The sequence below is a fragment of the Hibiscus syriacus genome, unplaced genomic scaffold (genome assembly GCF_006381635.1).
Source record: "Hibiscus syriacus cultivar Baekdansim isolate YM2019G1 unplaced genomic scaffold, ASM638163v2 tig00003041_pilon, whole genome shotgun sequence".
Taxonomy (NCBI): Eukaryota; Viridiplantae; Streptophyta; class Magnoliopsida; order Malvales; family Malvaceae; genus Hibiscus; species Hibiscus syriacus.
The window spans coordinates 5329955-5347046 of record NW_024061960.1 but is presented as its reverse complement, the minus strand read 5'-3'; the positions used below and the strand labels follow the sequence as shown (position 1 = coordinate 5347046).

General features: G+C 31.2%; 1 protein-coding gene across 1 annotated transcript; it reads left to right on the top strand.

The window, feature by feature from the left end:
* Positions 1 to 1350: 1350 nt before the first annotated feature.
* Positions 1351 to 3641, top strand: LOC120169844 (NADH dehydrogenase [ubiquinone] 1 beta subcomplex subunit 7-like). Its single transcript, XM_039177933.1, has 2 exons — positions 1351 to 1727; positions 3477 to 3641. Exon 1 carries the CDS (start codon positions 1407 to 1409, stop codon positions 1713 to 1715), a length of 309 nt encoding a protein of 102 aa, XP_039033864.1. The 5' UTR covers positions 1351 to 1406; the 3' UTR covers positions 1716 to 1727; positions 3477 to 3641.
* Positions 3642 to 17092: the final 13451 nt, after the last annotated feature.

Genomic DNA, 17092 nt, shown 5'->3' with positions numbered 1-17092 from the left:
GTTGGATTCCTTTACGTGGCCAAGTCCTAAAGACAGCCCTCAAACTCGTCTTTGCTTCCTGTCTCTGCCGCAATGAACCTTCTTCCACGAAAAGCATGGTGGTTCCTTGTTGAGATTTCTTTCTCGTTTTAGGGTAAACAAATGTGAAATAAATGATTTGATTTGGTGTTTGGGGGGGGAATAGATTCTGTATGTCAATAATGGCTCCTTTCTGTAGAAAAAGAAAAACGATTTTGTGTAATCCATTGTTGTGTGATTCTTTAAATATTAAATTGCAATCATCCTAAGTTATTCAAATTATATTTAATTATAAATATTTATTATGTTTTGAATTATAACCCAAACTTTCATAAAATTAATGCAGATTTACATTACATCATGTATAGGTACAATTTGGGTTATTTGTAGAAAGAAAGGCAACGTCATGGGGGTGGTAATCAGGTGCAGGTGGTCACCATATTTTACGTCCGAGAAAAAATAAATTTTTTGAATAATCTATAATGATTAGAAGATAATTTTTATTTATATGATTTTAATAAATTGACAACACGGGTACATTTTGTAAATTCAGAATCTCTAAAATAAATAATATTTATTTAAACACTAAGATCACTCGACACGAGGAAAGTTAAATGGTGCCATAGGTGGCACGATTTAATTGGCTACATATAGCTGGGAATTCGTTTGAAGAAGTAATGCTTTGACCCAGTGTCAATATGCAGAGTTTGACGGAGCATTGGTCAACTTGATGACGGCAGTAATTGTTGAGTTCATGTTTTAAACAATTCAAATGATTCTTGAAATATTAAATATAAACAAATCCATTAAAATATAATATTATTTCATATATAGATTATATAAATTTCATATTAATATTATTGTAAATGATAAATCAATTAATTTTACTACATTTTTATTTTGAACTTTAAACATGTTGCATCTAAATAAAAATTATTTTTTCTTGTTTAGTTTACTTTTAGTTTTTAATCAATTATCATATTATCTAGAGTGAGTGACGTACATTAATACGCACCATTAATGATGTGCATCGATATGCATCATTAATATAAAAATATGATAAAATTCATAAATGATCATTAAATTTATTAAAATGATTTTATTTTAATAAAAATGCTAGTTTAAATATTTTAAAAAACATATCATTCCCTACCTTAATTTGTAATATACCAAAAATAAATTTATATGTGTACCTGTAATTTTGTGGGTGTTGAGTATCCAATTCCTTTGGACTTTTAGTTGGACCTCTCTAATTAGCATTGCCCAAATTTAGGATGAATCTAATTAACATATCCTAATCATTTGATTCTTCTACTCACTTTGGAGTTGGATTTGGAGAAAGCAAACCATCTTCATAACCCAATCTTTTTCTTCATGAGAGAAAAAAAATGGAAGTCAATGGTTCGTCGAAGAAGATGATAGCAACCCAAGCGGAGATGGTGGAGAACAAGTTCCCCATCCCATACAGAGATCAATGTGCTCATCTCCTCATCCCACTCAACATGTGTCGCCAATCCGAGTTTTACTTGCCTTGGAAATGCGAGAACGAACGCCACTCCTATGAGAAGTGCGAATACAAGCTCGTCATGGAGACGATGTTGCAGATGCAGAAGATCCGTGAGGAAGAGGCCAAGTTCAAACAGGCTGGGAAACATGGCGCTTCTATTCCCCTCGTTCCTAAAACTGCTAATGCTTAAGCTACCTCCATGGTCTGTCAAAATTTCTCCGTTTTTCCCCATTTAATTTTAGCCATTGGGTGTTTGTTGATTGACGTTTCCCTGCTTAATTTGTTGATGGGTTCTTTGATTTTGTATTTAGTGGTTTTAAAGTTTGAAAATTTTGGGACTTTTTGCTACGTTAAATTGCGCTATTTGAGTGTTTTAGGGATTTGTTTATGCTGTTAAATGCTCAATAGACAATTTGCTTTATGGTCTTATCAATGAAACTGGAGCGTTTAACTGTTTAGATTTTCCCGTTGGATATGAAAGTAATGAATTTGACACTCTGGTACTCCACTATCAATACTGGTTATGTTATCTTCTGATAAGGGACTCCTTTTCCTTTGGCCTATTAAGAAGTAGGGTGTAGAGACTTTGGGGTTTATTTTGTTTGGCTCTTGTGATGTTTGATTGGAAAGAAAAGGTAAACTGGAATGTACCCATATCAATTGATTTGTGTTTGGGGTCTATCCATTCATGGTATTTTGTTTGGTTTAGCATTTCATTTTGAGGATTTTTGAGTTGGTATTAGGTTGTTCTTACCTAATGATTTGGAATGTGGTGGGGGGATACTTGTGAGATTCAGCACAACACACATTCTGGATAATCTCTATACTCGGTTTGAATAAGACTATGCATAATCATGTGATGGCTTTGCAAGTGTCTTTTGGTTCTTGCCTTGGTGTATGAGATTGAATATTATACTTTACGAGGAATTGGATATATTTGTGATACTCTTTTTAGTTTCCTGTAGATGGGTTTTGATTAAGGCTGTAAACAATCATGCGATGGCTTTGAAAGTGTCGTTTGGTTCTTTGGTAGTTTGGTTATTGAGATGGGTTTGGTTAAGACCATGAACAATCTCATGTGATGGCTTTGGTTATTGGTTAATGAGATTACATATTATATTTTGCATGGAATTGGATGTATTCATGATACTCTTTTCAGTTTCATGTATGTTATTGTTGCGTTGCGGTGCATGCAAAAAGGTTGGGTTTTATGTTATAGTTCTTTTATCTCGATGAATTAGTAGTAGGCTTAGCCAATGGAACTAGGTTGATTATGGTTAGTGCAATCAGGTAAAATGGAAGTTTAACAGCAGAGAACGAGGTTATATGTTCAGATCCGACAAAGCGGAATGCTGCAGTTATTTCCTTGAATCACAATTTAAATGAAATATCCTGGGAGGTCTGGGATAGTAAATTAATAATAGTGCTGTTCTAAATCCAAGTTATGGCCTTCTATTTTGAGCATGAAAGAAACATGGTAAAGATTTGAGAGTACTCTATAAGTTCTAGCTACCCATTTGTGAAATCCGAGTTGATGGAAGTGTTGGGTTAAAATTTGAGAGTGCTCTAAAAGTTTAGGGAATATATCCATTTCTTGGGTATAATCTTTGTAGAAAATATTGAAGCAAACATAATCGAAGCTAAGAAATATCATATTTTCAAATTCTGGAAGCACAATAATGTCATGCTCGGAACAATGCCTAGATTAAAAGCTCAAACCCGACACTAGTATAATACTCCCAAGTATAGTATTCCTAAGTACAAATTCTAATAGTCGAAGACGAGTTTGGCTGAAAGTTGTTATGCCCTTTCTTTGATGAAGTTTAGTTGTCGTCAACTGATATAAACTTCCGATTTTCGGATTAATTTTGTCTCAGAATTGGTTTAATGATTTCTTTTTTTCATTCTCCATGAGTTGTGCTTATAATACCTTTGTTTAAATACATGGCAGGAAGGTTTAAATTGGTTTGGTGGATGTTTTGATGTTGGTCTCCAGTGTGAGGGAAATTTGAAACTGTTTGTCGTCGACAAATGTATGGACATTTCTTTTCTGATATTTCATCAGCTCATTAACTTTGGTTATGGAATAAAGTTGCACATGAAAGTTTACATGTTCTTTCCCTTATTTACGCATGAATTTTTTGTTAAAAAGTATAATATTATATATAAAATTTAGTTTTGTACAATTATATACCTGAAGTTTTGATCAAATTATTAGAACGTATATTAATGTGGCATCATTTTACGTTTACATAGGGTGTAAATAAAATGTTCTTTCGGTGAACTGTTCGTGTAACATTCGTTTATGTTAATGTGTTAAGTTAAATAAATGAGTATGAATAAAATTTTTATGTTCATTTAATAAATGAACGACGGACAGATGTGTTTCAATTCGTTTATATTCACGGATAAGCTTGTTTACCTACTCGTTCCTTTATGTTCATGAATAAGTTCGTTTACTTTTTACTTTTTTATTGGTGAATATAGGGATTAAATTGAACATATGGTAAAATTTGAAGTTTAAAGATTGTATTTTATTATTGTTGTGGATGTTAAATAAGATTTATTTAGTTGGTTTTGTTTAATTTCTCAACATGTTTTCGAATGCCAAATGAATATGTTCGTGAACTTATAAATGAACACTAAACAAACATTAAATGAATATGTTCGTGAACGTTAAATGAATATGTTTGTGAATGCTTTTAGGAAATAAAAAATCTCAGTGATAATATTTCTCTCTACATATATAACTACTTAAATTCAAATTTTTTTAAGAATAATAACAATTCATTTTACCGTAGAGGTTATTCAATGATTTCTTCAATATTTAAATGTAAAATAATTACACACTTAAATTTACGATCTTTTAAATATTATTTTGAATAGATCATGTTTCAATTAAAATAATAAAGTTATATATTATTTTGAATTATGATTTTCTTTTTTGTAAATTACTTGGTAGTAGTAATGTTTTGGAGTTGATCTTAGTCTCACACTTGAACAAATAGAGAACATATACTCTCTTTTTTCTCCCAATTTGGAGTTCTACTAATATAACTACAAATAAATAAATAAATAAATGAATTTGTGAATTACTATTTTTTGGTTGTCCTTTCGGTTTCAATATTTCATCTTGATTAATCCGGATCGATTCAGGTCGCACAACTGACTGTGGTGGGTGAGTCTTCTAGCGAGGATTTTCTACTTACACGAAGACTCGAACTCAAAACCTACTTAAGCGATAGTAAATTGGTTACCATCAAATATGATTATTTTCAAAGTATAAAACGAATATAAGAAAAGAAAATTGTATTGGGGTGGTGTGGTATAATTAATTAGGTCAAAAAAGAATGTGAACAAATGAGTATGGTTTAAATTTTAATGCATGAAATAACGATACTTTATGGTGGGCAATTAGGGATACGTGTATTATGATTGATAATAAAAAGGATGTTTATATCTAATCTATTAATCAATTAATCTATATTAGGTCATGCAAATGCCCATTACAAGAGTAACCGTCCTAATCCAATTTGTTGCATTCACAATGTCATGATTTAACACCTAATCTTACTTAATAAATCTAATGTTTTATCTCGTTAAACTAACTAATTGTTGATTTTGTTTTCAATTTTCTGAAATTATAAAATACATTTGATTGTCTATTTTATTTTAACAAAAACATGCTAAATAAAATAATTTTTTAATATATTTATATAGATTCGAATCATCTCATAGATCTAAAATTATTGAAAAAAATATATTTATATGTTTACATGAATTTAAATTTGAATTAATTCATTAAGTTTAAATTCATTTTTTAAAATTTTACAAAAACAAATTAGTGAAAATAATGAAAGATACATTTCTTACAAAAAAAATATTTTCGCCCCTTAAAAGTTGTTTTTAAATTTTAACTAAACATATTTTTCAATGGTTTTTAATATTAAAAAATAAAAACGATTTATGTTTACTAAAATGAAACGAGTTAGTATCTTCTTTAAATAAAATTACCTTTTTTAAATTATAAATATAATAAATTTATTAAAAATAATTATATTCTAAAAATATAATTTAAATATTTACAAATTAAAAAATTAACAATTATCAATGATAGTTAATTATCAGTACAAATGAAATTGAATTATCATTATTACATAATAAATATATTTTTATACATAGTTTTTATATTGAGATAATATTACTAAATTAAGTAATATTAATATGAAGAAAGTACTTAAAATATATGATAAGTCCTAAATAAAATTAAAAAAAATAATTTTTTTTATTAATCTGGGATAATTACAAGAAAATGTTTTTTCAAATATAACTCTCAACCTCTCAATATTGACTCACATTACTGATATATATAGTATTTGAATTCGGATCCTCAAAGAAAACAACAATTTCTTTACCAAAGATACTACTTGATTCGTACAAAAAAAAATTCTAAACGTTGAAAGAGTAGAAGTTATTTTAACCCTATTATTATTCATATGCTAATGAGTCGAATTTGTGTGGGTATAATCACTATTTTACCTTTTTTTATTAATGATTAAAATTAAAAGCGAACACATGATTTTATATTAAAATATATAAATTTTTGATAAAAATATAAAAATATTTAAAATATATAAAATTTAAAATTTAAAATTTTTAAAAAATAACTATCTCATCTCTCCATCTTCAATTGATCCCTTAAAACCCTAGCAAGCTCTGCAGCTGACACGATGATCAGCAAAATTTTCCTTCTATACAGATTCTGAAAAATCACATCCAGGGATTAAATATCAACTGGTCTATTATAAAATTCTTTTATTTTTAGTCAAAAATTGTTTTGTTAAATATATGTTTTTATTTATTATTAATAATATATAAAATATTAATCCCCGATTTATAGGTAAGAAGCACTATTTAAGTTGAAATTGTAGAACAGAGATAATGTATTATCCCCTGTTTTTTACGGGAAAAAACGAATTACTTTTCATTTTCCCGAAGATGAAATCACCAAGTCTACGTCACGTTACTTCCTCTAGTCTTTAGCTTCACGATTTGACTATTCTTAAGACGTATGTTAAGATAAACTTAAATAAATGTTGCCCATAATATTACAGTAATGCCCTTTTAAAATGATATTCTAACAATATTATTGATTAAAATAACATTTTTTTAGATAAAAGAATCAAACAATCTCGAGATAAACAATTTATTTTTATTTTATTAAGTCTTGAATTTAAGTATCATGAATCAGAGGTGAAATTAAGAATTAGTTAAAGTGAGGTTAAAGTATTTTTTATTTTTCATAAATCTAATATTTTAAAATTTGTTATGAGTTTGATAAATTTTCTTCATTTATTTATTTTTAAATATATATATTTAATATTAATTAATATTTTTAAAAAAAATTGGGGGCCAATGCTTCTGTTTTACCCTATGAAGATTTGCTCATGTCATTAATGTTAAAAGTGTTTGCGTTCAATATCAAATGATTGAGAATTATTTTCAAACATATATTATCTTATATTTAACGTAAATTAATAATAAAAAAATTTGGAAAAAAGTTACTTAGACTCTTGTATTTATAAAAGAAAAATCGATGGCATTTTCCATTTATGTTTTTATGTATATTTTTTACTAAATTTTTTTTGAAAGACTTATTTTTAAAGGCTTGTCTTTATCTACGCAATAAGTTATTTATATTGATGTCACTCACGATTAAAATGAAATAAGTAGAGAATATTGTGTTAAAAATATAAAAAAAAAATTATAAGAATTATTCAAAAAGAAACAATACACGTCATTTGTGTTAAAGACATGTACTAAAACAAGTACGGATCAATCAAATGACGGTAGCAACGCGTATGTATAGTCCTTACTTTCAAATCCAGTGCATGTTATAATAATATATCTAAACAATCTTAAACTTGATCATAAAAGACGATAATTTTAGATATTAAAATATTGAATATTTAAAAGAAAATAATTTTTTAACTATCATACTAATACAAATTTGATCGAATTAAAAAACTATTTAAGACAGATTAAAAACAAAATTTTTGTTATAATTTTTAAAATATTATATTGTTTGTATAAGATTTTTAAATAGTGAAATCAAATGTCATAAAGTATTGATATTGTAATATTTATTGTTGAATGTAGAGGTGATTATACGGGTTACCCGCCTGTTTAGTCCGCGGGTTTTGATGGTGTGAGCTTAAACAGAATAGTTTAAAAAGCTCACAATCATAAATAATTTTGAATGTTAAGGCCCGCGACTCATACCATTTAACCTGCATGCTAAACGGACTTACCCGTGACTCGTGAGTTTCCTTTTCCCTTTCAATTTCTTTTCCCTTTTATCTTGCGTTGTCAACGACAGATTCTCTGTCACTATCTCTGAATTGGCTTTTTCACAAAGAGATGGTAAATCTGAGCTCTGGTAAAATCAATTCAACTTCTTCTGTTTCTAATTTTGGATTTATTTCATTATCGTTTCCGTTGCTGGGTTTTTTTAAAAAAAGTTAATTTTGGTTTATAATTGAATTGCTCTACGGGTTTTCTTTCTAATCTCAGTGTAAAAGATTTATTTTCTTGCATGTGTTGGGTTTTATTTATTTATAATTTGTGGAAAAATTCAATCGTTTTTTTATTTTATATAAATTTGGGTTGTTTTTATATCATCTCTGGATCAGCCTGGGTTTCCAGTTTTCTGATTCTTCTGTTTTTAGACTTTGAATAATAGAATAATAAGAAAATAAAAAAAAAAACGAAGATTGGGATTTGAGTTAGTTGGTGGGTTCTTTGCAAAATAACTAAAGTTTTAACATTGGATTGAAAACTGCAATTCGATCGTTGAAAAAATTTGGGGGTTTTCTTGACTTTTACATATTTAAGTAAGATAGTGTTAATTTATTTTAAAATCCTATTAAGTAACTAACTAGGCTTCTTAGTACCCCTCAATTCTCTAGCGTTTTCATAGTTCCTCATAGCTTCGGCTATAGATGATTACTTGAGGTCATGTCCTTCTTTTAGATCCCATAGGGCGTATAGGGGAGAGCTCGACAGAGTGCTGCCAAGGAGACTAGACTTAGAGTTTGTTCGTTGAATGTAGGCACATTAAATGCTAGGCTGCTGGAGCTGACCGACGTACTTAGTAATAGGAAATTTGATTTTGCATGTATTCAGGAGACTAGGTGGAAAGGGGCTCGCGCCAGAGAGTGTAATGGGTACAAGTTGTGGTATTCAGGCGTAGATAACGCTAGAAATGGGGTGGGTATCTTGGTATCCTCTAGGCTCAAGGAAAATGTAGTTGAAGTTTGTAGATATCGGGATAGGATCATGATGATTAAGGTTATTATAGAAGCGGAAGTATTGAATGTCCTTTCAGTGTACGCCCCACACGTTGGCCTAGGGGATGGGGAAAAACGTTGCTTCTGGAATCAGTTAGATGATGTACTTAGGAGCATTCCAGAGGACCAAAGAGTTTTCATAGGGGGAGACTTCAATGGCCATATAGGTAGTGCAACCGACGGGTACGACGGTGTTCGTGGGAGTTTCAGTTTTGGTAGTAGGAACGAGGAGGGGTGTACGTTGCTTGAATTTGCTATTGCACATGATATGGTGGTCACTAACTCCTTTAAAAAGAGAGATGTGAACTTGATTACGTTCCATAGCAGGGGATATTGTACCCAAATCGACTACATTCTGGTTCGAAATCGGGATCGATGGTCTTGCATTGACTGTAAGGTGTTCCCTGAAGAGGCATGTGCATCACAACACAGATTGTTGGTTTTGGTATTCCACGTACGCCGCGGGCGGAGCACTCATAGGAGGGATAAACCTGATAAACCTAGGATCCTTTGGAAGCACTTACATGGAGCGACAGCTGATGACTTTAGGAGTAAAGTTTTGTCTAATACAAGTTTTGGAACTACAAAATTAAATAATGCAGATATGTTATGGAAAAATATGGCAAATTCCATTAGAGATATGGGCAAAAACACTCTTGGGTTGTCGACAGGGAAGGTCAAGGAACATAAAGAATCGTGGTGGTGGAACGAATAAGTCCAAACTAAGGTGAAGAGAAAACAAACTTGCTTCAAGGAGTTTCTACAATCCAATGACGACGAAGAAAGATCGAGAGCTAAACAAAGATACAAGGACGCAAATCGGGAAGCCAAGAAAACTGTGGCTAAAGCAAAGGATAAAGCATACGAGGAAATGTACAAGAGATTAGACACCAAGGAAGGATAAAACGGCATCTTCAGGCTTGCAAAATCCAAGGAAAATATGAAAAAGGATCTATGTAGCATTAGGTTTATTAATGACAACAATGGTGTTCTTTTAGTTAAAGATCATGATATTAAGAGGGTTTGGGGTAGTCACTTCTTTGGCTTATTTAATAATGGTGCCTATCCCTGTAGAGATAATATCGTTGATGGGTCAGCCGACCATCATACTACGGCCAATGACTGCCCTACAAGTAGGATTGAGTTTGAGGAAGTCAAAATGACTCTTAGAAAGATGGGGAGGGACAAAGCTGTCGGTCCAGATCAAATTCCTATCACTGTGTGGTTGACCCTAGGAGAAGATGGAGTTAAGTGGTTGACCAACATCTTTAATATTATTTTAGAGACTGCCAAGATGCCAGAGGAGTGGAAAGAGTCTACGGTGATACCAATCTATAAGAATAAAGGAGATCCTCAACGTTGTGGCAACTACAGAGGTATTAAACTACTCAGCCATACTATGAAGCTATGAGAAAGGGTAATAGAGGCTAGGTTGAGACAGGTTACTAGGGTTTTAGAAAACCAATTTGGCTTTATGCCAGGCAGGTCTACTACGGAGGCGATTCATCTACTTCGACGACTTATGGAGAAATATAGGGAAAAAATAGTGATCTTCACATGGCGTTCATTGACCTTGAGAAGGCGTATGATAGCGTTCCCCACGATACGATCTGGAAGACCTTGGAAACGAGACGGATCCCAACTGCTTATATCCGGGTGATTCGTGATATGTACTGTAGATCTACTACTACCGTCAGGACTACAGTTGGCGACACCAAGGCATTCCCGGTGGAAATCGGACTCCACCAGGGGTCGGCTCTTAGCCCTTACATCTTCGCCTTGATTATGGACGACATCTATTGTGCGACACCAGACGGTGTTCCATGGTGTATGCTTTTGGCTGACGACATTGTCCTAATTGCTGAAACAAAAACTGAGCTGAATAGTAGACTTGCTACCTGGAAGACTGCGTTGGAAGAAAAAGGTCTAAGGATCAATATTGAAAAGACAAATTATGTATGTTCAAACTTCAGTGGAAACCAAAACGATGAAGATGTAGAAGTATGCATAGAAGGACACATTATCCCCTCAAATGATTGTTTCAAGTACCTAGGGTCTATGATACATAAAGATGGGGTGTAGATGAAGACGTTACACACCGTATAAAGGCGGGATGGCTAAAGTGGAGGGCTGCTACTGGAGTTTTGTGTGACAAGAAGGTGCCTCTAAAACTAAAGGGAAAATTTTATAAAATGACAATAAGACCAGCGCTGCTGTATGGATCAGAATGTTGGGCAATCAAGAAGGATCACGTAAGGAGGATGGAGGCCGCAGAAATGAGAATGCTTCGATGGACATGTGGTAGGACTCTGTGGGATATGACACCTAACTCTGCTATTAGGATGTACTTGGGGGTGGTGTCTGTATCCGAAAAATTGAGGGAGGGAAGACTACAGTGGTTTGGGCATGTCCTTAGGCGACAACCGTCGGATGCGGTCAGGAGGGTAGAGTCGATTACAGTCGACGGTGTCAGAATGAGAGGACGACCAAGACGGAAGTGGGAAGACTGCTTGAGATCTGATTTGAAGGAATTAGCCCTTACCGAGGACATGACCTCTGATAGGAAAGTATGGAGACTTAAGACCAGGGTAGTTGAGTAGTGCGGTTCACAGCCATAGGGTGTAACATCTCTGTCTTCTTTTTAATGTCTTTGTAGTACTTTCCATGACTTCTACTTTATACATGTTTCTGTCATTGAAATGTATGAAGGCTTAGAACTAGGGTATCGGAGTAGTGTTGTCTTAGTTTAAGAATTAACTCATTTGAATTTATTACTTATCGTAGCTTGCTATTATTGACTTATGTGTATCATTTCTATTCATGTTTCCTCTTTTTAAATTTAGCTGGGTCTTACATTTTCAGTCTATATGCAGAGATTTCTATGTAGGGAATTATTTGCAGGGAATTATTTACAGGGATTACTCCCCATTACAGACGCACATATCAAGACTGCATATGAAGACTGTTCATCTATGTATTTATTTATTTATTTATTTATACATGCATTTGCATTTTATCTTTATTTTTAATTTTCTGACTGCTGGAGGTCTTCCACGGAAGCTGTTCTCAACCTGGCGTTGGGGTCAGCCTACTACCCTATCTCTCCCTTACCCCATTGTATATGGGAATCAGGATTTTGTTGTTGTTGTTGTTTTACTTGTAGGCATTAATTTATACAGTTTCTAGATTTTTTTAAATTTTACTACTTTTTTTTGCTGGAAAATGAAAGGAAGTGAGATTTCCTGTTTGAAAACAGTGGTAAGCGTTAATTTAACTTTCCGGGGTTTAGTTTTTTACAGCTAATGCTATGCTATAAATGACATGAATAAGACATTAAATAAGATGCCAATTGGATTGCTAAGAAAATGACATAAGAACTGCAAAGGAAACTTGATGGTTTGGACCTAACCTCTTGACTCAATTTCAAGCTTAATTATTGGAGTTTTGGAATTGAAATAACCAAAAAGGCAAGTTGTTTACCAGAACCTCATGAATTCCAATTGATATAAAACAAAGAAGCCACAGAAACGACAAATCTCGTTAAAACACATGACATCTTGTCCGCTTCAAGGTTCATTCTAAAAAAAAATTTAATCATGCACAATAAGTTTGAATTAAAAAATAATAATTAAATTAAGTGTGCTATCGCGGGCTCCGCTAGTAGCCCGTGAATATACTCATTAAACTCACAAGTTTAAAGTTCCGAACTAATAAATACGTAATTTAAACGAGTTTTATTTTTTTATGCATGAAATCCGCACGAGCCGCAGATTATATTGGTATCCCGTGGGCCTTTGTCCATATACCCGACTCTAGTTGAAGGCATCAAAAGCATAGGAAAAAGTGATGTGCTGCAACACACGGCAAAATGAGCCGGCGGCCTCGAAGCATTCAACTCCCATTCATAAATTCATCTAATATTAATGGAAATGGGCATTTCATTTTACCCAAAATTGAAATCATTCCATTCTCCCCGCGCATACGAATCTGGCCAATTGAATTTCCAAATTATTTATTGATATTTGGATTTGGTGCTGCTATTTTTGTTTGTTTGTGCTTGTGAAATTCAAGGCCACTCCGCTTCCTTTCCCCCTCATCATTACCTCTCATTTATAGTACCTGCATGCCCCTACTCATTTACTTCTCTGCATTTTCAAATGAATTCATCTTTTCAATTTCACTCAATTTATCCACCATTATTAATTTTTTTTGATAATTTAAGTTTTATTACCCAAAATAACAGTCTACATAATAATCCAATCAATAGAACAAAAAGTGAAACTTATATACAATAAAAATTAGACTGTATCCTAATGATTACAAAGATTTAAATTTGTGTTATCTAATCTATTAACATTATTATTACTTAGAATAGTTCCAACGATCTCCTTAATAGTATTAATAATTTCTTCTTCATTTCTACAATTCTTTTGAAAATCCTTCGATTACTTTCTTCCCATATGGCATAATTAAATGCCACCAAGAGAGCTTCAATATACTAGTGAGCAGTGAATTACCTTTTCATGAAGAGGACGCCCATTCCAACAGATTAGTCCAGGTCGAGAAGGGTCTATTCAAACCAGACAGATGGAGAATTGATCTCTAAATGGAAGCAGTCGTCATGCACTCAACGAAGAGGTGGTCTCTAGTTTCTTTTGCTCCAGAGCAGAAAATGCAGTTATCATTGGTAACAAGACCAAAACATTGTAATTTGTCCCTAATGGAAAGCCAATCCAAAATAATCATTCATAAGATAATGTTGTGCTTTGGAATATAGACGGGATACCATATCAGTTTTTTCCATGAAACTTTAGTGTCTTTGGGTCGAATTTCTTCCCAAATTTATTTTGTGCTTTTTGCAGCTGTTGCAAGGACTGATCGAGCAACACGTCTTAGTTTCAATCTGTCACCATTATTAATATTTGTTTTATGAAACACTAGAGATTTTGATTTAATTACAAATATTAAAAATAATTTTGTATTGTAATGGATTTTCTATTTTTTCAATTAAGGGCTCTTTTATAATGTTGGGAGAAGATTATCCAACGATATGATATTTTTTCAACTATTAAAAAAATAATTTTTATTTTTAAAAATCACGAATTCAAACGATTTCAAAAATAATTAAATGCTCATTTTTAAATAATTAAAAATACTTAAAATAAATACTATTTTATAATAAATTTAACTTAATAAAAAAATTTAAGATGTTATAACAGTTTGAATAATGCTCTTCTGTCACTTCCAAGATGACGACACGTAAATGCAGAAGATTTGGATCAGACTAGCAAGTTGAATGCACTCGCACCCATTTATTAGTATTGTCATTACGTGCGAGGGGAAAATAACAGTATTTCAATCAATAGTTATTTACTCTCAATTGTTTTATATACTCAAATTCAAGACTTAATAAAATAAAAATAATTTATTTACTTTCGAGATTTGTTTGATTCTTTTACCTAAAAGATGTTATTTTAATCGATAGCATTGTTCGAATATCATTTTAAAAAGGTTTTATTGTAATATTCTTAATTATTTAATAATATTTTTTTATAAATATTCTCAATTATTTTATAATAAACACTCATATTTTTAATATTTATGGTGTTTGAACTCAAAACTTAAAAAAATAACAACAAATGTCTTAATAATTGAAGTCACTTTATTAGTAAAAAATTAAAGCATTTAAATTTAAATTAACAATAAGAAATTAATTTCTAATTGCCTTTTATTCAACTTTATTTACGAGTTTGATTAAAACTAAATATTTAAAATATTATTATACTTTCTCTTGTACCTCTTCGATAAGTAATGTCTCAACTATTATTTTTCTGTTTATTAATATTTTCAAAAAAAGTGTTTATAGGTATTAGGGTTTTAAAATTGTTTTAAAAAAAATACTTTTAAAAGTATTTTTGAAAATGTAGTTTAAAATTTAATTGTTCGAGATTATTTAAAAAATGATTTTTGAAAAGATAAAATATTCATTTTAAACGTTATATTGTAAACTAAAATTAAATAATTAAGGATAAAAATATAATTTCATCCAAAAAGTAATTTTCCACAACAAAAACTAAAAATTAAAATTTTTAATATTAGATTGAAAATCACTTTTTCAACTGTAATTTTAAATAAATTTTAAGTGTTTAACATCGATTATAAAGTAGAAAATCAGTTTTCAATTGCCAAAAGCATTCTCAAACTAGAAAAATCTTTATGTTAATCTACTCTTCAAGAGACTCATGTACAAAATAAAATTCTTTAAAAAAAAAACGAAATAGATAATACTATAAATAAATATTTGGATAAACTACTTATTTAATACGTAAATTATTATTCTTATTCCATCTTAATATCTAAACTTTATTTTTATTTAAAATTATACTAAACATTTAATTGAAATTTTTGTTGGAATCATATGTTAAAAACATAACAGTAATAATGTCGTCTCAGTGTAAGATAATATCTGAAATACCTTGTGAGAGAAGCTTTAAAGCATCCTTGCTATCGTTTTCCACGATAATTTTCCTTAGACCCATATCCCATTCTATGTCTAAACCTGCAAACACTCCCCACAACTCTACTTCCAAGACCGAGCAGCAACCAATAGCCTTTAAGCCATTTACCATGGGAGTCTGGCAAAACGCCGCCATAAGTTGTCAATCCAGTATTCGATTTTCTAGCCCCATCGGAATTTAACTTACACCGCCCCAAGGGAGGCGGTTGCCATCCTAGTTCACGAGGGAAGTTGCCCAGTCGAGTGTACTGATGTGCAGATTGCATAGTGATCGCTCGTGTTGCAAATCCCAATCCATACTATCCTTCGCAAAATAATCCGGCTTAGTGAGATTGACTTGTATCTAATCTGTCAAGGGCAAAGTAGAAAAACTCATGCAATCGTTCCTGTTTAATAACATTGAATAGGCGTGAGCGTACGTTTCAGGATGTAGCGTGTATCCCAAGAGAACAGAAGAATATGATAATTCCATTGTTCAGTTTCAGAATTGGAGAATATTAACATTGCTATCCTTTATTTATAATATAATATATATATATATATATTTGATAAATCTGTATGATTAAGATATAATATTTGCTCAAATACTCCAAACTTTTGATAACTAACGGTTGCAACTCCCTACATATGCAATGTTCGAACCCATAACCTTAAGGGTTAACAAGTTACTTAATCATGTGGTCACTTGGTTCGTGTCGTAGATATAATAGAATGCGTAAGGTATGTATTTAGTTAGCCAATTATTCTTATGATTATGTTTTTATAACCTAATTATTTTTTTTCAAAATCATTCTTAAAATTACGTTTTGATCACCGTCTATTAAAAAATTAGCAGTGATATTGATTTGTTATTATAAGGTAATGACATATTATATTTGAAAAAATAAAAAAAATAATCACATCGATTGTCCTTTTAGTTTTTTAACGATGAATGATAAAATTATAATAAATGTAACTTTAGATATAATTTTAAAAATAATTAAATAATCAAAATTAGGTGACTAAATACATAGATTATCCAAATATAGTTTACGTGCAAGTAATTTTTTATAATAGTTCGGCGTGGTTGTCCAACGATTAGTCGGCACCGGCTCAACAAAGAAACCATGGGAAAATAATGTGCTTGATTTGTTGATCTAAATTCCTTTTACCCAAAATTCCATATACGGAAACTTATTTCTTCGACGGCCCCACTTGCGTGTTCCTTTTCCTAACTATCATCCACCGTTGATTATTTCCTCGATATCCGTTACGCCTATAGTAAAATGGACGGTCCCGATCTTTGTCTGCATTTGTCTACTTGACTTTTTCCCTATTTTTATTTGACCATTTTACACCATTTTGACCACATTTTTTTAGCTTACAGATTAAATAAGGTAAACTATATGAATATTTTCATTTATTTTTGGATTGACTGACTTTAGTTATTAATTTAAAAATTAAAAGAAAATAATTTTTAATATTATCAATTCATTTGATTTAAGTCTTTAACATTATTAATCCGTTCAATTTAAATCTGTAAATTATTAACTTTCGTTAATCCCTTGACAAAAAAAAAAAAATATGAAGTGGCCATTTCCCACGATTTTGACCACAATTTTTGTATCTTACCGATTAAATAATTGTACGATATATTGTGCTATATTATTAACAATTATTCATTCTTAATTTCAACATTACTCAAAATATTTGAAAGAAATA